Source organism: Hetaerina americana, unplaced genomic scaffold (genome assembly GCF_022747635.1).
Source record: "Hetaerina americana unplaced genomic scaffold, ioHetAmer1.1.p SCAF_2, whole genome shotgun sequence".
NCBI classification, from domain to species: Eukaryota; Metazoa; Arthropoda; class Insecta; order Odonata; family Calopterygidae; genus Hetaerina; species Hetaerina americana.
In genome coordinates, this window is record NW_027286763.1 from 28,162,346 (window position 1) to 28,184,925 (window position 22,580).

Below are 22,580 nucleotides of genomic sequence, written 5' to 3' on the forward strand. Positions count from 1 at the left end.
ACCACACTGCCGACCCAAGCTGGTCCGCGCGCGGCGGCACCCCTCCCTAGGGCCTTCCCCGTGACGTTGGTCACTGGCCCGGTAGCCCCTCCTCCCACCTGGGATTCCCTCCCTGGAGGCGTAGGAAGGATCATTGCCCCCGAGGCCCTTTGGCGGTGCCCAAGAAACCGCTAGGGTTATAGAAACCCTTCCTACGACCTCGCCGAGGCTTTCCCGCTTTAGGTCTTCCGGGCCTTTCCCGTGACGTCAAAGAGTCCGTCGCCTATCACAGGCATTGTCTGGTCATGCCCCAAAAGCTTACAACGGCGAGAACAGAGCCCTCACCACATAATAATTAGAAAATCTTCAAGAATATAATGCATACATCACGGCGTGAAGTTATGCGTTTGAGCCTGATGATTCCTTTCCCAAAAGCCGAAAATGTGTTATTTGTTGGGATTAAGAGTTGAGTGACGCGACGTCAGCTATTCCACGATTCGAAGAAACAAGTCGGGAGCTCCTAGCTCGACCAGTGTACCTGAAACTGGTTCTGCGACCAATCGCTAGCTTGCTGTCTTAGTTCGTAACTGGATCTTAATGCTCGGAGCTGAACCGGAAAGGCACGGCGGATGTCCGACCTTCCTGCCACCCTGGGGATCGCGGCTTTAGACTCCCCCTCGCATACTTATGTAGTTCGTCACGAAGTCGAGCTGAAATATCGAGCAGAGTGGCCACTGCTATCGTTTTAACCTTAAAATACCCAGTTGGACGTACTCGAACGAACGAAGAGAGACGAACATTTCAAATATTGGAACTAAAGGTGCGAGACGACACTTGCGGAAAGATCGAAATTTTCTATGAATCATTCCAACGCCTCATTTTTTTCCAATGCAATGGAGTTTAGTTCGTCGATATGCCCAATCTCTGGGCATATCAATATCTGTCGAAGAAATTTCGTTGTGGCAAGTTAATTTTTTTATGACAATGCCAACTCGAAAGTTTTAATCAATTTAACAATGTGTAATATGTCATGATTACCCTCTGCCCTCCTTCCCTCTTGCAGAACTTCATTGCTTTCTCCCTGTCGTCATTCCTTGTTACTTAGCCATAGTCCTCTACCTCTACATATCTATTCCTTCGCACACTATCATGCTCCAAATCCCTCATAAATGTGTTTCCTTCATGGAATGCTGGCCTATGATTGATCACATACCCTGTTACTTTCTTCCTATGGCTACTTAGTGTGTAGGTATCAATAATGATCAAGTTCGTTACTTCACCCTATACCTCTAAAAAATATTGTCTCTCAAAATCTCTGTACTAACAATGATTCTTCCACAGTCCTTTAAAATCTGGTCACCATTAAAATCCCACCTTCTTACCAAGCTAATGCCAAATCCATGTCTTTTCAGCAGAAAAAATTTCTAAAAAAATACCTTAGTATAAACTTTTGGAGAAGAAAATTTTAGATGATTACTTCATCCATTCTCAATTCAGTTTTGAGTTGTCCCTTAACCTGGATAGCTTCTCTGTTTTACATCCTTCTTAATTTGTCCCATGCACTTGTCTGTTGTTCTTCCTCAAGAAATCTTCCCTTCAATTTTCCCCTCTTTTATGCTTCTAACTAATCAATTGTCTTTCAAGGTGTGCTTCCAATCCCGATAGTTCTCATTTTCCACAGTTTTTCCTGTATGGTTTTTCCCTCTTCTGCTGCTCTATTTATTTCCTCGTTTCTCACTTTGTCTATCCATTTGAAAGGGCTTCTATTTTCTAATCTGTAAGGTCCCATGCTCCATGTGAATGTTTTGATGAACTGCTTCCTTGTTTGCAAACTTAGGTTCTTTAAATATACATATGCGAACTGAACGTTTTAACTCCCAACAGCTGCTGCTAATGCAATAGTGGAGTCAAATCAATGAAACTTCTACCATTATGTACATTACCCACTAAGCTAACAGAATAACATGCACGTAAATTAAATTTTTGCTCAATTTATGCAATTGAAAGTGTGTTGATCACATTCCGTTGAACTGATCTTGTTCTCTTTGATGTAATTCTATCTCTTTGCCCATTGGTGTGTGTGTGTTATACCAGATTCAGTGTAATGACATTATTATTATATCTTTTTATTTGCTTGGAGGTCAAATACAAAAATACCAGGTGGGTGTAGTATGTACATGATATTACACAAGTCACATTAAAAAGGAGTAAAGATACAGGCTCAATTAAAATACAGAAAAAAATAGTCCTCACAGTGACATAACGTTTGGCACAAACCCATAAACATTGACTGTAACATGGACATGAAATATCAATTTAGGAAAATCATTGATCATTAATATTAAATAGACTGTGACCAATGCTACGAGTATAAACTAAGAGTGTGAAATTACTGGTCAGGAATATTGTTGAGATATTCGTCAACAGAGTAGAACATATTACGTTGTAGATATCTTTTTAACTTATGCCTGAATGCAGTAGTTCCCTTAGTATCCTTTCTACTTTTGGTTAGTTTGTTATAATCTGATACCCATTTCATTGGGTCCTAATTTCAATGCTTTAGTTCCGATAATGATGTTGTGCTTGCCTCTGGTGTAATGATGATAATAGGCAGAGTTAAGAGAAAAGTTGCAAATTTTATTTTTTATGAACAGAATTAAAAAAATTATGTAGATGCATTATAGTTACAAGTTTATGGGGGTGCTTGACCTTCCAATATGGTAATTGGGAATCCCATGACTCCCTTGCTGATTCCACCAAATATCAGAATTCCCTACCAGTAACTCATAAAAATAAAATTGCCCTTGCTTTGAAGTGATCATTCCATGAACATTATGCACTTCCTAGGATATAGATCAGTTTCATAAATGGCTTCACTCTAGCTTGCAATTTGATAGTGAAGTTGATTGTTTTATATTTTGAGGATTATTAATGCATTTTTATTAGTTTAACCAAAATATGTGAAGTCACTTTTGTGCAACGAAGTGCTATTATTTGCCCTGAAATCAATTTGAAAACCATTTGGTAAATTTATAAAACTAGGTATGAGGTTGCATTTTCTGGATTTATCTCAAAATGTAAGTTTTATATTGCAAACTCAAACTAATCTTTATAGAATCAGGAATTGACAAATTCTGGCACTTTTACAGCAGTATTATGCAATTGAAAATAAAAAAAGCTATAAAGCCGTTGTCTTGTGAATTCGTCCATTGAATTTGTGCTGATTGTCATTTTGTATGCCATGGAAAGACCGTAAAAACTAAGAAAGGTTTATGTATAATGTCAGAGATGTGCTGATTAGTAAATGTTTGAGATTTAATGCTCACATCTAGCATGTAGGGTTATAATTGTCTAAGGAATTACATAAATGGAAAGATTTCCATTGCAAAAGCACCTTAATTGTTGTTGCAATGCAAAAAATCACCGAAATAAGCATTATAGTTAATCGTTTTAAATCAGCATAGAGCCATTACTTATATGACTCATAGAGCCATTAATATTTGGAATCGGTTAAATGATGGTGCTGTAAATTTAGACAGTAGGGCAGAGTATGGAACATATGATTTTTGGCCTGGAAAACCTGGAAAGGTCAGGGAATTCTGAAATCTGAAATAATTGGTTATCTTGCTTCTGGAAATAGGATGAATGAAAGAATGGTTAGTCTGACTGTTAGTTAGCAGATGGTTTTAGTCTACCACAAATAGAATGAGTAGTGAAAATGTGTAGAAATTCATTAATGAGAAAATATAAAGGCAATCAATGTAGATAATGAGTTATTAAAAAAATGTGCATCTTTGGAAGATCTTCTGTCATATAAAGAGAGAGATAGCAAGTTGAGAAGCAGAAGAAGATAGAAGGGGCTTGAAGTCTGACATTGAGATTCCTGGTTCCTACTTAATGAATATTAGATATTTATTTTGAACCCTCTCAAGCCTCAATGAGTCTAATTTATAGTAAGGAGACCATATAACAACAGAGTATTTAACCCGTAAAAAAACTGTTAAGAGTCAAAATGATATTTTTTGCATAATCTTTATCTTAATATTTGGAACAAGAGCTTAGAGAATTTTTTCTGGGGTGAAATGATGTTTTACTGACTCTGGACCCTGCATTTGTTGTCATTTTTAATAGCGGCCCTCCTAGCCACTGTGTGCCTTCTGCAGCAGAAGGTTCGTGCTGCCCGCCACAGGAGAGTCAACCATCCTCCGCAGTGCTGCCACACGGAGAGAGAGGGAGTGTGTGTGTAGGTGTGTGAGCAGCAGCAGAGGAGGAGGTGATCATGGTGCTGCTGTTGCCGGGGCGGTGTGCCCCCACCCTGCTGCATGCATCCAAGATGCACAGGGTGCTGATGGGGGCCCGCCCGAGGTTGGCTGCCGCTGCACGTACAATATCCTCTGATGTGGAGTACCGGCCCATCAGGAGCGTGCTCTGTGCCAACAGAGGTGAGGGGAGGTGCCCTTCCTCCTTGTTTCCTTTCTCTTTGCAGCTCAAAGAGGTTTTTGGGTATCGTTCGTTGAGTGTGCCATGAATATTCAAGGGATGGATTCATTTGGGGCCAGAGCACCCTCAAGGAAACGTTTGCTTTTAAAATACTTAATCCATTCATATGCCAGGTCTGTAAATATTTAAGTTTCACATGGGTAATGTTAGGTTAACCATGACTAATTTATTTCCGGAAAGCTGTTAATTTTTTCATCTTAATGGGTTAGTCTGTTCACCTCTTCCATCACCTTCCCCTTGTCTTACCCCAGAGGAGGAAGGGATTTGAGCAGTGGAGAATCGCACTTGGGTGCGTGGCTAGTGGGTTGGGTTGTCCTGCTGTGATTTATCTGGCCAAGCTCATGGTGGAAGCCCTTCTTGGATGCTGTGAGTTATGATGGATGTATCAGTGTGGAATGCAGATATATGCATACATATGAAAGTATCATGAAGGAAAACTTAGGGAAATTGCCAGTTGGTGGAATTGGAGCCCACCTCTCCATGCCATCCAAAACCAGAGGAAAGACTGCGCCCCTTGAAGAAACCTGCCTCTTCTTCACAGACACTCCTACCCTGACCTTCCTTTGCCTTCTTTACCCTGGGATGACCGCTGAATTCTTGGATGATGAAACTTCACAGAAGAAATGTTAGGCTAACGTATATTTGTGAATAGTGTGAAGAATTATGTAAGAATTTGAATTATAGTACAAAGAACACACAGGAGGACACCATAATTACCATCTCCTACAATGAAACTGCACAATATGACTGTCAAGAGGCAACAAATTCCTTGGAGTGCTCTGATTGCAAAGATTGGTCAGAGGATAGCTATAGGCAGCTGTGGGTGAGGGTGGGAACGAAGTGATTGGAAATGATGTGAAAAGAAGCAATGAAGCCATTTCACACAAAACTGCTATGAGGCACCCCTTGGTTGCACATAGCAGAGGGTGGTAATTTTTTTTCTTTTAAGTAGGTCTCTGGGTGGGGGCTTGTGGAAGGGTGGAAATGCCCATGCGGACAATTGCAGTGTGGAAACGAGGACCAGGAGACTTACTATGAAGGCAAGGAGGATGTGGAAAAAAGCAAAGATAACTGTACTGAGTTTAAATATCCTGCAGTACCTCTAGTTTTGGCAGAGATTTGCCTTCTTATTTATATTTCTTACTTTGCATATTAGCGCTAGGAGATAATTTTGCCTGGTTAAGCATACTTTGGTCCTACATTAATTATGCCCTAATGATTAATTGATGTAAATATCATCAGTTCAAAAGTCCTGAGAGCAGAGGGCTCATTTAATGCCTGCCTGGATGAGTTTACAAGTATCTAGTGCCCAAACTTAATTGGTGGCAAGATGAGTTCAGGTATATTAGTGTGATGTACCCTGGGGATGACTGGACAATAGTTTAATGTTGAAGACTGAATGGGGATGAAGATTTAGTCCTGCATACAGTTCGACTAGATAATCCTGGTGATCAGGTTGGAAAAGGCACCCATGGACTCTTGTGATACTTCGGCAAGGTTTGAAGTGTATTTTGTGGAAGGGAAGAATGTGTGAAAATCTGTGATCTAGAAATGAAGATGGGAATGAAGGAAATCACGGCTTCAGCTCATGGAAGAATCTCGGAGAAAAGAAATGATGGTATCAGATGAGTGAATGGTGATTTGCAGATTGAAGGAGAGGCATAAGGAACAGTAGGAAGAAATGCATTGACTGCATATCAGGGGCCAAAACCTTGGGAAGTTAGCTTAATGGAAGCTTTTACAGCTTGATCAAAAGAAGACTTAGAACAAGGGGAGAATGTGCCTGCAGTTAAGGACCTGAGAAATGTGTAGTGTTGAGGACAGATAAATCCAGCGTGAACAATATCAAAACATATGGAGGTGAAACTTAAAATACCCTTGGAATAATGCGAGATAGCTGTTAAAGGGCAATGCAAATCTTCAAAAAGGGTGTAATGGTTGAAGCACGTAGTGAAACAAAGGCCAAAAATGGAACACATATTCTTGCCTGGTTTTCATCCAAAATATGTGTGGATAATTAGCCAAAGTATAAATCTAACTGGGACCTCAGTGTATTTAGCAAATGTTAGAGGAAAATAGTAGAAAGCGAGATACAGGAAAACCCATTCGAATTCTTGAGCAACAGAGGAATGAGGGAGGTGGTACACCACCCATTAAAGTGGACAGAAAAAATTTATACTCATCAAGAACCAATTTCATGTGGCATTCATTAACTTGGAAGAGGCCTTTGATGGCATGAAGTGAAACAAGATGTTGGAAAAACTTGGGAGAGAATTAAATTAACATGAGAATAAGTCATTGAACTTCTGAGAACTAATTTGTAATACCATGATTGGAAATAAAGAACTAAAAGCCAAGAGCATAAGGTGGAGGGACGAGGGTGTACTACCTCTTACCAATGGTAGTCAACATATATGTAAAATGATAACATAGTAAATGTGGCCCAAGGAATGGGCATCAAACAAATTGGGGTGAATCATAGTAGCTTGATTAAGACATAATATCTTTCCCACAAAGTGTATTCCATAAGTTAATGTCAGAAGATTCAGCTCCCCGTGAGAAAAGCAGACCATTCACAGCACAATATGATCCATTTATTCATGATATCCTTTCAACAGGAGAGTGGAATACACAAGTCTATGCACTATTCTTGTTCAACAAATCCTTCCCTTAATATCTAGCTGCAAAGGGAAGTTTGGATGAATTCAAAAGAGGTGGATGATATATCACAGTGAACTGCCATAGCACCCTTACTATTCCTAAAATGTATTGATAGCATAGCTTCTCACATTAGTTACATTTTATTACTTGCCAAAAACAAAAGTTTTTACAGGGAAATAAATATATTGGCTGGTGTTAAGTTACCGTATTGTGATTTTTGACAAATTTTTATATTGGTATTAAGAATAGGGTTCATAGTGGATGTGTTGATATTAGTGCTACAGTGGTGTTGGCATAATGCTTTTGCATGTGTCTCCCCTCCCCACATTCTTAATGTGTGCCTCTCTCTTGCCTGCAGGCGAGATTGCCATCCGGGTGTTCCGAGCATGCACAGAGTTGGGCATCCGGTCAGTGGCCGTGTACTCGGAGCAGGACAAGATGCACATGCACCGGCAGAAAGCGGATGAATCGTACCTGGTGGGAAAGGGCCTGCCCCCTGTCCAAGCATACCTCAACATCCCCGAGATCATGAGGGTTGCCAGGGTAAGAGAAAGACACAGAGAAAGGGCCTGTGTGACCTTTGGAAATTACCTTAAAGGGAAGATCACCCCAGAGCTTCCGCTGAGGGGTGAAGTGGAGTGTGTTGCTAACGAGCTGGCTGCCCAGATTTAGAAGCTATGTTCCCTGTTTTGATTGAATACCTTTACCTTAGATTTTTTTCATTAATCATGAGGGGCATGTTCCTCTATTTTCATACTAGCTAGTATCCTTGTTTTGTTTTTTTCCTTTCTGCAGGTATAATTATGGTGTCCACAAATAACAGGATGCTTTTTCTTTCTCAATGTGCTGTAAATCCTTGCTATATGAAGTTCAAGGCACAGAAAAATTAAAATTCATAAGTTTCTGGCCAAAAATGAAGACAAAACTTTCTGACTATTCTACATTTGGGCCATAAAATTTAAATGCTTTTTATCCAACTATTAAAATGAGGTTGTAATTATTTCTTCATTTCCTACACCACAGAAATTCTGCTATTTGGAAATTCTATTGTGTTCTGCCAATGGTGTGATAAAATGGCTTTAATATTATTTAATTTGCCGATCCCGGTGGCGGCGGGGTAACGTCCTCGTCTGCTATTCCAAGGGTCGCGGGTTCGATTCCCGCCTGGGTGAGTTTTCCTCCACCTAGGGCTTGGATGTTTGTAAATGTGATCATTGTTATCGTTGTTAATAGTTCGATGTAAAGGCCAGAATGTGCTGTTTTTGGACTTATACTGAATAAATAAATAAATAAATATGGGAGCACCAAGCACAACTTTTTTGCAATATTTATTTTGTGTACATCTAGCCTGCCCCTTAATTATCAATTTTTGGCCCATTTCTCTGAATTTCAACCCAGATTGCTGGAATCTTATCAAAATGATATCACCAGTAATTGATTTAATAACCCAGAAATGCTCTCTGTGCAAAATAAGTATTCATGCTCTGGATTAATCTGCTAAGTGATGGTGTTAATCCCTCCCTCCAAATGATTTCATTTGGTACAGGAGAATGATGTGGATGCTGTGCACCCTGGATATGGCTTCTTGTCTGAGAGGTCAGACTTTGCTCAGGCATGCCACGACGCAGGCATTCGTTTCATTGGTCCATCACCCCGAGTCGTTCAGCAAATGGGTGACAAGGTAGCAGCCAGGCAGGCAGCCATCGATGCTGGTGCGTAACACAGTCCCATGGGTGGAGCAGTAGCATGTGTGGGCAGTTTTTTTTACCATTCTTCATCTTCACGGGTGACTAGGACCAGTAGCAATAAATTTCCGAGCATTAGACTGTTATGTATGCCATAATATACACTGATGTATTTTGTTGGAGATGTTGAGGGCCCAGGTTTAATCTCAGTGGGGGCAGCATTTTCCAATTGTATTCTAAGCCTTAACTGGGAGTGCTCTGTGGAGAACACTTCAAGGTTAGAAGGTAAATCATCAACTGAATGAGAAGTTGAACTGTTGACCCTTTAGTGCTTCTCTTTAAGAGTAGGTTAATGCCAAAACCGGGTTACTCTCTACCCTTCAGTATCCCATTCCCTGACCATTGTACCTTTGCCAGATTATCCACCTATCCATAATATTGCTAATTACCTAGGCTCTCCATTCCACTGTTGGTTCCATCAACAGTGGAATGGTTGGTTACTTCATCAAAAAATTGCCGCTACTGTTTTTTGTCATAATTCACAATGAAAAAAAATCACTTTTGCAGAAATGTGAGCCTTGGAAAAAAATTCTTTCAATTTCAGAGAGTTATGCATTTAATCATAATTAATGAAGGATGATATTTTTTCATTAAATTAAAAATGTTTCTTTGAATTTTATTTTGATACCTAGTGTTTATATTAGGGGGTATATTGTAGTCCAGGGATAGACCATTGGACTACTGTCTGGAGGTCCCATGTTTGACTCCCAGGCATGCCTCTGGGTGCCCTCGGCTCCACCCAAGCTTGTTTTTTTTTGGGTACCAGTTCTTCCTGGGAAACCATAAGTGGTACAGGGAAAGGATCTGGCCCCCTTACTCTGATGTGTGAATTTCATGTGCCCATGTACTTAGTATTGCTTGAGCCCCACCTCCACCTATAAAGTAACCTTAGGGATGGTTCCTGTTCTTTTTGTTTATATTTTTCTTTCCAATCAGGTAGTAAATTTGGTTTGTTAACTAAACTTTACTAATAATTCGATTACAAACTTAGAATCATGGATTTGATCCTTACATGTTTGAATTCTGAAATTGTAAAACTGAGATTTGTTCCCCTATGATTTGACTGACCCTGTGAGCTGCAACTCATCTGAAAAAGAATAGAAAGACACAAAATGCAGTGTTTACGGTTAATTATTTGAGGGGGAGGATTTAAAAGATTGTTTGTATTGTGTGTGTCTTGGAAGATCAACCTAGGATATGCAGATGTGGAATTGCAATGCAATAGATAGAAAGGATGACTGAATATATTCTATGTTTTCCAGCTTAACTTTTTGGAAATCCATTATCACTGAAGGTAAAAAAGTATCTTTCTACCAAATTTTGGCATTGGTTCAATGTATTTGCATCACCTTTGGGTACCTGAGGATGATGCCAATGCATTGAAACTAGTTGTACTTAAAAAATTTTGTGGAATGATATTGTTTTTTACTTTGGTGGAAGGCTGATGTCCCCAAGCTCAAAATAAATTGTTTTGAAGAGAAAACCTTGCACATGAGGACAACACTGAAGAGCCCAATGCCTGGGCATTTCCATGGAGACATGGATGTACGTGGGCTATCAAATGACCCGACACATTCCTATATTCCTGAGGTCTGAAGTTAGAAGCAGAGGATTTCAGCTTCACATTCTAGGATGGTGTCTAAAACATGCTCTTGTACCATTGCCTCATTCTCAGGGTGAATGTGTCATGGATGGGGTGTAGCACATGCAGAGGCTAGTCAGAGATCTTGGGTCATCCCCTTTCTGGCTGCAGCTCTTATGCAAAGTCAGTGTATATCCACCAGCATATAGTGGCTCTAGATAGTTTAATGCTACCATCTTTATTGCCAAAATGGTATCAACATGACACATGTTCTGTACCCTGCCCCTGGAAATGGGGACATCAAGTTAATCATGGAAAGTAAAAATTATATCATGTGAGGAATCATTCCTTTCTCAATGCAGGGTGGTTGTTGACAACCAGCTTGAGTTCATATCCTTGACAGTTTCCTGAATGGCATGATCAATATCATGTTTTTAGCTCTGCTTGAAAAAAGCATGGATGTGAATGAGATGGAAATACAGTTGAAATATCTAGGTCACTGTGAAAACTGAGGCAGATAAACCCAGTTTACTCAATGAAGTTGGCTGTTCTCATTATATATATCTTCAGTGGAATAAAATGTTTGCTGATAGACAATATAAAGTGCATTGTGGTCTCAAGACAAAGGGGAATGCGCATGCAATGGGCATGAAGGAAGCTGTCCTCCTGTGGTCTCTTCATTTGCTCTGGGCATATGACCCAAAAGGGCCCAGCAAATCAGTGTGTGGTGGTTTTAGGCATGACTACCCTCACACAACATCCCTCCTGAGTCTCCAGCTTTCATGAGGGCTGTGAAACGTGTTTGCTTAAGAATTGGAAGTGGATATGTAGAAGACAACATTTTTTCAACAAATGTAGAAGAAAATATTAATATAATTATTAATATTTTGCTCCAAAGAATTCATAGAACATAAAGGTAAAGCATGGGAGTAATAATGTTCAGAAGTTGTCCAAACCATATTGATAACGTATTCAACATGGATAATGAAAGCATGGGTCAATGAAAAAGGGATAGATAGAGAATTCACTCTGAGAAATTAAGTTTAACTGGCGATCTAATTATGAAAATTGAAAGTAATTATTTGTAATGGTTGGGTATGAGTGTATAATTTTACACACACACATACCAATTTTTGGGTGGTACCAATGCACCTAAGTAGTGATGTCAGCTTAGTATTTCTTGTGTGTGCTGGAAAATTCAAGATTGGTTCCTTTTTCGACAGGGCTCGTTCATGTGAAGGTAATAAGTGTTTGATTGAAAAATATTTAATGTACAACCCAATGCTGATAAGTGCTCAAAAATAAGTAATGTGATAATTCAAATCTTGTGGTTTTGTTGGCAGAGGTGCCAATAGTGCCTGGGACCCCAGGGCCAGTGACGACATCAGATGAAGCAATGCAGTTCTGCCTGAAACATGGTCTGCCAGTCATCTTCAAGGCGGCGTATGGTGGAGGGGGCAGGGGCATGCGTGTGGTCAAGAAGATGGAGGTAGGTGTGAGTGGGCCATTGTTTTGGCCACCTGGGCCGTGTTGAATGTCATCACATTCATGGATGTGTTGGGCTCAAGAAGGGTTTCATTGAAGTAGACATTTCATTTCATTGCCTTGTTTGACTTTCATCACCTAAACACTATTTGTACAAATTGTCAAATGGGAATTGTGTCACTTTTTCTTGCATTTTATACCACCACAGGAACTTATTTTTTGTTATCTTTGCTACAAGCATCAGAATGGAATTATTGTCTTAAAATTATCAATTCTTCTCCTTGGCAGGACCAAGGCATGGGAACAAATGAGTAGACATGTAGTCATAACCTCATATGATTACAGTTTGTGCAATGATTGCTCTCACTATTCCTCCCTTCTTTCCTTCTCACCCCAACTCCATCTCTTTGATTCTGCTGGCTCCTCTGATTGTGTAACACCTAGTACTGGAATCTGCCTCCTTGTTCTTTTGTGCATTGTCACCTTCAGTGCTTTCCTGTCAAACAAGTAGATTATCCCTGATTATGGAATTACTGATTTCATTTTCATTCACTCGGTCATACAATCTTTCACCACCAAAAAAATACTCCGTGGTGTGATGTCCACTGCATCGAGGAGTGAGGTTCTGGTTTTCTGGAGGTATATTTCTGAGGTGTTATTGATATTCTTCCTTGATGTCTTACACTCATGTCCATGTACAATCTGAGAGAACAAGTGAGCAAGAAATTGGGTGGTGCTTCTTAACTCAAATGGCCAAGTGAAGACAAAAATCAGGGTATCTAGCAATTAGGAAAAACCAGGAATATACCAGAAAAATGAAAGTGGCCTGGAAAAACCAGAAATTTGACAAACCAACCCTGAATTTGGGGACAACAGTGGGTGTTTACTAAGTGTAAAATAATTTATTTAATGTGAATATCGCTTTTAAACTGAAGTTTAAATTCCCGCAGTCTCCCAAGTATTTACAAAGTGCATGCTCTGAGCAAGCAAACAGCTTGCGGCATGACTGAGAGTAATGGACACCTTTGGGACTAGGATCCATTGTGTTTATTTTCCTTTATAGAGTGATGTCAATCCTCCATGTAGGGCATATTAATCACTTCTTTTGGGAAACTCATTACTAAGTTTTGGGGAGCAGGCAACCATCTTTTCTGTTGAAGTCAAATTATCTATACTGAGCTGGCCTATATGGAAAATACGTCAACATGGTGTAAATACGTAGTATAGTATATATTTTCTCATGCCACCCTATCCTAGATGCATCAGTCCCCATTTTTCTCGTTGCCAAAGCACACCTTATCCAGTAAATTACTCACAATTCTAAACAGTAACTTGCAAACATAATTGTAATTTTGAAATTTTCTTCGAGACAATATGTACCATAAACTATTTGTATATTATACAATTGCGAATGCATTGTGTACACATTATATTTTTTATACTTGTGTATTCATTCTGAAGACTGCTCCCCCTCCTCAGAAGTTTACCACCATCTGCCTCCACCATCCACTCACTCCCTCAGACATCCCAGTGTGAAAGATATATTAACCAAGATCGCTCTTTCTCTCCTCAGTTCACTGATCGAGTGAAAAAAGGTGTAAGGGGTTTGATGAAGTGCTTTCATATGTAGATCAAATTATGTGCTACTTATGATCTCCTTAGAAATTCCCGTATTTAGTGCGATTACCAACTGTAAAGGCTGCAAAAGTATTTTTTTTAATTCATGATAGACATCTAATTCAAGTTTCTGATGCTGCTTCTGTTTGTACTAAATTTGGTATTACTTGACATTAGACTACTAAATATGTAAAAAGTGTCAGTTGTCTAAAGGGCAATAGTTTTCTTTGGTAAGAATTTGATAGAGGAATGCAATGTGCATTTATAACCTATATGCACAACTTTAATGCCAATGATTGATAACACTGCGTAAGGATTCTGAAATAAATTATTTATTTGTAAGTTGAGACAAAATCCTTCATTAGGTCAGGATCTTAGATCAGGATCTTAATGATCTTAGATTCAATTGACATGTTGTTACAGATTAAGTAGAATTGCTTTACATATTGAGGTTTAAACATATTCTGGATGTATTTCATTGCATTTTAAAAGTTTTTTTCTTATCCCTATTGGGGTTACAATGAGGTAACCAGGGGGTTGCAGTCACTGCTGAGTTGATTAGAAAATAGTGTGATAGGTATAGCATGAAGATCAATACAAAAAAAAACAAGGGTAGTAAAATTTATGCAAAGTAGGAAGGCTAAGCTAAATGTTAAAATAGGAGTTCATAAACTAGAGCTTATAGAACAGTAACTTATCTTAGAATTGTATCTGAACAGGGACTTTTGAGTAAGGTGGTTAAGAAACTGCATATCAAAACTTTAATATGGAGCATGGTGTTGTACACTGTGGAAACATTGTCATTGAAGCAAGATGATAGTTTTAGATTTGAAGCTTTTCAGTCATGGCTATGCTGAAGGATGAAATTGGTGAAGTGGATGTTTAGGAAATCAAGTGAAGAAGTACGAGACATGGTGGGGGAGAAGTGTGTATTATTGGGAGAAATCAAATGTAGGAGGAACAGGTGGACATGGAGAATTTGGAGAATTAAATAGGTGATGGGATGTTGAATGCTGTGATAGAAAGAAGATAAGGCAAACAAGGAAGGGATAGGAGAAGGATCGGCATGTTTGATGCAACGAAGGGAGGATTCAAGTATGTGGAAATGAGGAAGAGTTTATTGGAGGGTTGGGGTCAGGGTGTCTCATGGGTGGGGCTAAAAAATTGAGTAAACAATTTGTGTCAATCCCAAGCCTATGTTAAACAGTAGACCACCAAATAATAACTATCTAAATGGATTTTTAGTCATTGGCATTGAAACTTGTAGCCTCCCCCCTTCTCAACATAGGCTAATATTTTCATGAAGGGAGGAGTCATAGTTTTGCTGCTGTATACTTTGAGGAATTCTGGAATGCTTTTTTGTTAGTGAAGTGAACAGCAGTTTCAAATGTTACTATTTATGGCTCCAAACGGGTGAAAACCTTTCCTTTCTCCAAATATGGTGAGCTCTTTTGAAGTTGTCATTCATTATGCCTTTAGTCCTTTGGAGTGACCAAACACATTTTTAGGGTAAAGGGTGAATTGCAATTGCTCTCCCTAAGAATAATCCCCTTTCTTCTCTTATCAGGAAGTGGAGGAAATGTTCCAGAGAGCCAGCTCTGAGGCAGAAGCTGCATTTGGGAATGGTGCCATGTTTATAGAGAAATTCATAGAGAGGCCACGGCACATTGAGGTCCAGATATTGGGGGACAAGGCTGGGAATGTAGTGCACCTCTATGAAAGAGATTGCTCAGTCCAAAGACGGCACCAGAAGGTTGTCGAGATTGCTCCTGCCCCCAACCTTGACCTTAAGGTTGGTCTTTATGGTGTATAACACATGGAACAACACATCAAGTTAAAATTAAAGCAATACAGGATTGTTTGATTAAGTGTGATTGTATATTTTTATTTGCATCTTTTGTTGTGGAAAAATTTAATTTTGTGTTATATTATTAACTGTGTGTGTAACTTATGTTGTGATATAAATTCCATGAACATGGCTCTGTATTACATCAGCTGTGACCAATCCAAGGTGATGTTTCTTTATATTGGGAAAAGAAAAAGTCATATGGGACTAAATCTAGACTTTGGAGGATAATGAATGCACTTAACATTGATTTTTTTTAAATCTTCCGTAGTAAGCCATCAATGGCCTTGGATTTTCATGGTGCAAAATCCAGCGTGTTGCTTTAAAATGTGGTCTTTTGGGAATGATGTGACCTTGGAGAATTTTCTATTCATATAGTATACTCCATGAACATGTGTGTTTGCAGGTATGTTATGATGATACACCGTTCATATTGCTGTAACATAAACTTCAACTGTGAACAAACCTGCATGTGAACATCATTTTGTTCGGGTGTGAGCAGTCTCCAAACACACTACTAGCAAATGCCTCTCATGTGCAGTTTTTCTCTTACCAAGGTGTAGGCTACAATCAATAGAAATATTAAAATCTTGCTTAAAGCTCTCAATGTTATTAGCTGATCTTCCCTCACAATGACAGCAGCAGTATCAATGCTGACTTCCACAAGAGCAGTTAGTTACTGGAGTTCCCAGTCCACTTCCTATGAAATTATCTCCCCTCTTCTAGCATTGGTAAACATCCTCTAGCTGTGTTATATGGAAGAACAGATTCTCCGTAAGCCCCCAATGATATTATGCATGCCTCTGCTGTCGATTTGTTCAGGCAAAAGCAAAATTTCGATGCATTGTGGTACCTCCACTGTTTCTGTAGGTGAACTAAACATGTTTCAACTTACAATGGCTCTTATTCATGCATTACTATGCTAAAATAAGTGAAAATTTGAGCATTTATACATTACATATTAATTAAACAAAAGGATTTAACATTTTAATTTTCCACCCTAAATTATGCAAATAAAAAATTTCTGATAACGTTTTATTGAGCAGCTCCTGTAATAATACTTCTTTTGGTCCAGAAATCAAGATAACATGATAAAGCACTAGTCCATATATGAAGGCATTTGTACAAAGCTTAAAAATTTGTATGCATAATGTATTCCTCAGTATTATTGCACAATTCATCGCACAAAAGGTAATTTTGAATTACAACTTAAACACAGCGATTGTAGAGTATAATGCATGCAATGTCTCCCTACTTACAAATAGATTCACATTGCCATGAATTCACTCTTCCTAGAAACTGCGGGAGATGCCGCAACAGTAACTTCAGAGTCATCCAAAAAATGTGCATTACAATGCAATAATTTCAGTGTAAAAATCATTTGCCTTTACTGGAATTCAATTCGAGCCTTGGTAGCTTAACTTCCTGAAGAACTCTGCCGAATGCAAGGGATCCAGGTTGAAATTCCAGTAAAGGTCAATGATTTTTATGCTCTGAAATTTTTGCACTTTAATAAATCACTCATATTATGATTGTGTCCTTGTGTATTTTCCGTCTTAATGAATTTTAATACTCCGCTGCATTGCATTTCATTTCTTTCATGCCCATAAAATATTATGTATATATTTCAGTGAGCATAGTGTATGCTCTTGTCATGGAATAATCTTATCTCATATATTTGACCATATCTTTAAATACCTTGATTTGTCTTGTCTTGGAGGTAGCCAAAGGACAAGAAATGATGTACTCAATAATGTGTTGGCCAGTTCAAGTTGTAACTTTTATGCATAGCAAATGAGTCTTATGCAAATTACTTTTTGAGTAGTCTTTTATAAGAAGTATTTAAGTCATCAAATTGAGGTGAGGTATTTTGTATTCATTATATGATGTATGATAGAGTGGAATGAAATGTTAGCTTTGATATACCATAATGGTGTGGTTATTTGGCAGGTGAGAAACAAGATGACTGAGCATGCAGTTCGTCTGGCCAAGAGTGTGGGATATGAGAATGCTGGCACCGTTGAGTTCCTAGTGGATGAGTCGGGGAATTTCTACTTCATAGAGGTGAATGCCCGCCTTCAGGTGGAGCATACAGTGACAGAGGAAATAACAGGGTGAGTGACATCATCTGAAGGCCATGGAGGCTGTTAAGACAAGTGATTGCACCTCAAGCAAGAAAGGGATGATGAGCCATGGGGATTGTCATGATGACTTCATTGTTGCCCTGATGGTTTTTATGATTTTAGATTTTAATTTTTGATGAGTAAAAATCATGCTCATTGGTGCAAAATGACCGTATCTGTTGACGCACCCTAAATGTGACTCCTACTGTGATGTTCATTCAGATCTTGATTTCATGTAGAAATGGAAATAATTGCATTCTGTTTGAGCTCCTTTTGAAAATTGTGAAATTCATTCAGAATGTACAATATTATTGAGAATTGTCATTTTCAGTTTTAATGATTGAAATTGAATAACTCATGTATGGCAGAACCCCCTTATCCAGGAGTGTTACATGTATTCCAGAGCCTCATGCAGTTAGCAAAAACCACTGACAGTTGCAGCCTCTGCTTTATCTTTTTTTTCTTATAAATGAATGAAGTTTGGTGTTATCGCAAGGACAATGCTTCTTCCTTTTATTCTTAATAAAGGTCTTTTTGGAAAGTCTTCTTTTCTTGGAGCACTTTGAGGATTATAATGAGGAGGCAAAAAGCACATTAGATAGTAGCCTGCACTTCTAAACATGCTTGCTTATTTTAATACTGATGCCATGGCAGATAGGAGAGATTCCTTTTAGCTGACATTTTTCATCAGTGACCCATCATCTCCATTGAGCATGCCTATGGTGTTGAAAATTTATTCATATGAGGGTTCACCATTGTTCATTCCTCTGGATTACTTGTGGCCTATTGGTTAACTGTATTCTCTTGCCTATTCATGTCACCTTAACAGGATTTCATGGAATATTTAGGCAGTTGTGCCGTAGGAGGGACCCTTAAAACTTTTGGTGCCCCCACTCCATGGCTAAATAATCATTGCTTACACTCGTTTATTTCACAGTTCCTGCTCTGTTGCCATATTTAATGTTTATTAACTTTTATTAATTGCATTCAGGATAGACTTGGTGCAGTCACAGATTCGTATTGCAGAGGGGATGACTTTGCCGGAACTTGGAATGAAGCAGGAGACAATCAAGCCACAGGGGTATGCCATTCAGTGCAGAGTAACCACTGAAGATCCAGCAAAGAACTTCCAACCAGACACAGGGCGGATAGAGGTTAGACCATCTTTTTTCTGCGTTCATTAGAGCAGTAACCATTCATTTTGTTAAGCAATCATTAACATTCCATTGGCCCAAGTTTGCTGCACAATCCTTTTGATTAATCCTGTCAAACCCTTTGTTTGGTATTTAGAGAATATCCACAATGTAGGTAAACAAATAACTAATGGATACAGCCGCCACCTCACCGCTCATCATCTAATTGTGCAGACATTGGAACGGCTAAATCTCCAGCTCAGACTCTCGGTGCTCTCTCACTTGTGGCAGGCACCAGCAAATTAAAACAACCTTTGTCAGTATAGTGGTGCAAAAAGCATCTTCTTTTGATCAAATGTATGGACTTACACTATATGTGTATTGTAGTTATCGAAATGTCATTTCAATTTAAAAGTGAATTGGAAATGAGTATTTTAAAATAAATAGTTCGGCAAATGGAAGAGGAAATGCAACAATGTCAGAGTGTAAAAATCATTTGCCTGCCTTGACTGGGATTCAAACCCGGATCCCTCATTGTCCGGTCAAGTGATTTAGTCAGTTATACTATCAAGGCGTCCTCATAAACTCTAAATAACCTCGTGAACTGTGGCACGTCACACACGACCATGAATGACTGTGACATTGTATGTTCGGTATTTTGTCACAACATCCCGTTCCTTTAAAGCCCCCAAAATTTCAGAGTGAAGATGGGGGAAATTAGAAGGAAAGATGACTGTTTTCTTCATGTGAATGCCATTATAATTATTTTAGTGTCTTGTTTTAAACCAGTGGCTTTTAATGTATTCTGTCCTGGGTTCGAAGCCTACGAATAATTTTCATTTCCCTTTGATTTTCATTGCATTCTGCAAATTGTTTATGTCAAGGTTTTTGCAATTAAACATGCCTTCTATAAGAATAATATCTTACAATTAGTTAAACTTCAGTCAGAATAAAAGAATGCAGATTCTCATTCTTATGAGAGAATGTATCATCACAGATTTAAATATTTTACTCTGATTTAAATAAAACTAGCAATTTTAATAAGTTTTAATTTTGTTGACTTAAAGTTTATTAAACTTTATTGGTTCACATCCACAATTTTTTATGAGAAAGGCCAATACAGAGAATGTATAAGAATCACACGGACATTGGCACCAGGGCAAACAGTGTGTTTGTGGTCTGTGCAATAAATGCACAAACTGGTGCAATCTGGTGGCCATGATGCAGTTTTGGTAAAGTTTTTGAAGTTTTTGGTAAAGTTTTTGAAGTTTTTGGTAAAGTGTGGTAAAAGTTATCAAGAAACTGCTGAAATGTTGACCGCTATTTACGGTGTTAATGCTCAGAAGAAAACATTTGTTTTCAAGTGGATTAAGCATTTTAAAGATGGCCGACAAGACGCCCCAGATATGCAAGGCTGGGATGACCTTCAACCACCTGTGTTGATGCAGTCCCTTGGCCTTCTCGGTAGTCGAAAAACTGTCTGAATGATAACTGATGAAATGAATGTAACATAATCAATAGGGCACACTATTTTAACCAAACATAATGGATGGATCCTTCACCATGACAATGCACCTGCACATTCAGTATTGATTTTCCACCAATTTCTGGCAAAAAATTCAATCACCATCCTTGGTCATCCTCTTCATTCGCCAGATCTCCCCCCCCTCCTCATCTTTATCTATTCCCAAAATGCAAAAATGTGATGAGGGGACATCACTGGGAAGATGTGGACACAATAAAGCAAAAGGAAAACTAAAAAGCCTAACTGTTGAGGACTTCCAAGGGTGCTTTAAACACTGGAAAAGAAGATGGAATAAGTGTGTGGCAACAAATGGAGAGTACTTTAAAGGGGACAACATCAATGTAGACTAAATTTTTTATGGCCTCAGTTCAGGTATTTATTGGACAGAGTAGTATGTTGCCGCTAATGTGATCGGCATCAGTGCACACCCATAACCTTGACTTTGGTTCCAGGTTTTTCGTAGCGGAGAGGGAATGGGCATCCGGTTGGATGGGGCCTCTGCATTTGCTGGTGCCCTCATCTCACCCTATTACGACTCCCTCCTTGTCAAGGTGATAGCCCATGCAGGGGACCTGCAGGCATCCTCAGCCAAGATGAACCGGGCCCTGAGGGAGTTTCGAGTGCGAGGTGTCAAGGTGAGGGCAGTAAGGGTGAAGCCTTATAATATAAGCCTTTAGCCTTATAATACCAGTACATTTACTTTTCAAATTTTTATAAGCAAATATTGTCTAAGATGTTCACCAGTTCACTAGAAAATAATTTTTAAACTCTTCAATTCAAATCACTGAAAATATTTTGAAACTTTCAAATGATAACCATGCACAGTTGAGTTGCAATCAGTGTTTGCTGTGACAGACTAAACCTAAACATTTGGTTTGGGACTGCTCTTAGATTTAAATTGTTTGAAATTCCAAATTTAAACCTACCAGAATAATGAGGTTCTACTGTAGTGAAAAGCACTGAGGAATGCAAATTGGTTATACATTCATATGAAATGTTGATTGAAACTGTTTCTTTATTATCTTGTTTTTTCAGGGTCTAGAAAAATTAGAACTTGACGTAGATCTCTGTTCCTAAGTGTATGCAATGTCTAATGATTGGATGGAGTTGCCTTCTCACTTCTCAGGGTTTGGAAGCTGAATTATGAACCATAACTTAAGATTGCCGTATTTAATTTGAGTGAATGGTCTTTCCCAGACAAACATTCCATTTCTGCTGAATGTACTGGAGAATCAGAAGTTCTTGAATGGCACGGTGGACACTTACTTCATCGATGAGCATCCACAGCTGTTCCAGTTCATGCCAAGTCGAAATCGAGCCCAGAAACTTCTTAACTACTTGGGTACAGTGCTGGTCAATGGTCCATCGACGCCACTTGCAACGGGGCTGAAGCCAGCTGAGATCAAGCCACATGTCCCTGAGGTGCCCATGGGTGAGTGGAAATCAGAGGGGGGTGTCAACTCGTCACTATTTCCCTCCCCCCCCATCTTACCTGGCACTCTGACGTTCTCCTGTGGACGAGAAGAATGTCGAAGAGGAGGGAAGATTGGCCCTTTGAATTTGTTCTCCCCTTGCATCTCGCTTTCTCCTCCAAATGCACTCTAGACTGTTAACAAAAAGTGATCCTTTTCATAAGTAGAAATTCTCTTCAATTCAATCTCGATTAGAATATCTGGCTTTCCAATGCATCCAGCGTTTTACATATGTAATTACTTTTACTTTAAATCACCACATGTGCCTATAGTGATGGATTCTGCATGAAGTTCGTACTTATCCATTAGCTGTACAACAAATAATTGAGTTGCATTTTGGAATGCCCAGACCTTTTTTAGCATTGTATGCATAATGGTGGAGCATTGTTAGTGTATATTTCTAGACATAGAAAAGATTCAGGAACGTTCATTGATATGTTAGAATATGGAATAGGTGGGATCAAGGTAGCTGTAATTTCTTCTTGTGTCACTCTGGTAAATTACTTACTCTTAAATGAGTGTTAGTCCTAGCTCACTAATTGCAGCGGTTGGAGGCACTCATATGTTGGAGACATGGGGAAGTGTGCATGGCAAGTGGGGGGGGGGGGGGGGAAGGCAGGAATGCAAAAATATATTATCCCTGGTGAGGGCATGCACCCTTTCCATCATATTGGCAGCAGTCTACACTTCGTGATGTCTGATGGCATAATCAATATTTTAATGCTTATTGTTGTACAAAAACTTTGTGTGAGTAAAATATATTTAACATTTAGAATATGCTTGCAGTCAGTTTTAGGACTCCTTGGAAGACAAGTGTTATTGAAAGAATTAGATAAAGTACACTGAAGGTCAGTTAAATTTTTAAAACCTACGCAATTCAAACTTTACATATGTGACTGAGCATCCAGTTGT

General features: G+C 39.0%; 1 protein-coding gene across 2 annotated transcripts in view; it reads left to right on the forward strand.

Moving 5' to 3' along the window:
- The window catches only part of PCB (Pyruvate carboxylase), a 93,486-nt gene that overhangs the window by 47,790 nt on the left and 23,116 nt on the right, over positions 1-22,580 (forward strand). For both annotated transcript variants that reach the window (XM_071585744.1, XM_071585746.1), the window contains exons 2-10: positions 4,111-4,421; positions 7,499-7,683; positions 8,687-8,852; positions 11,811-11,956; positions 15,137-15,361; positions 17,366-17,529; positions 18,530-18,692; positions 20,649-20,831; positions 21,394-21,628. In XM_071585744.1, the coding sequence (XP_071441845.1) occupies positions 4,259-4,421; positions 7,499-7,683; positions 8,687-8,852; positions 11,811-11,956; positions 15,137-15,361; positions 17,366-17,529; positions 18,530-18,692; positions 20,649-20,831; positions 21,394-21,628 (1,630 nt within the window). In that variant the 5' untranslated portion in view covers positions 4,111-4,258. The remainder of the gene's footprint in view (positions 1-4,110; positions 4,422-7,498; positions 7,684-8,686; positions 8,853-11,810; positions 11,957-15,136; positions 15,362-17,365; positions 17,530-18,529; positions 18,693-20,648; positions 20,832-21,393; positions 21,629-22,580) is intronic.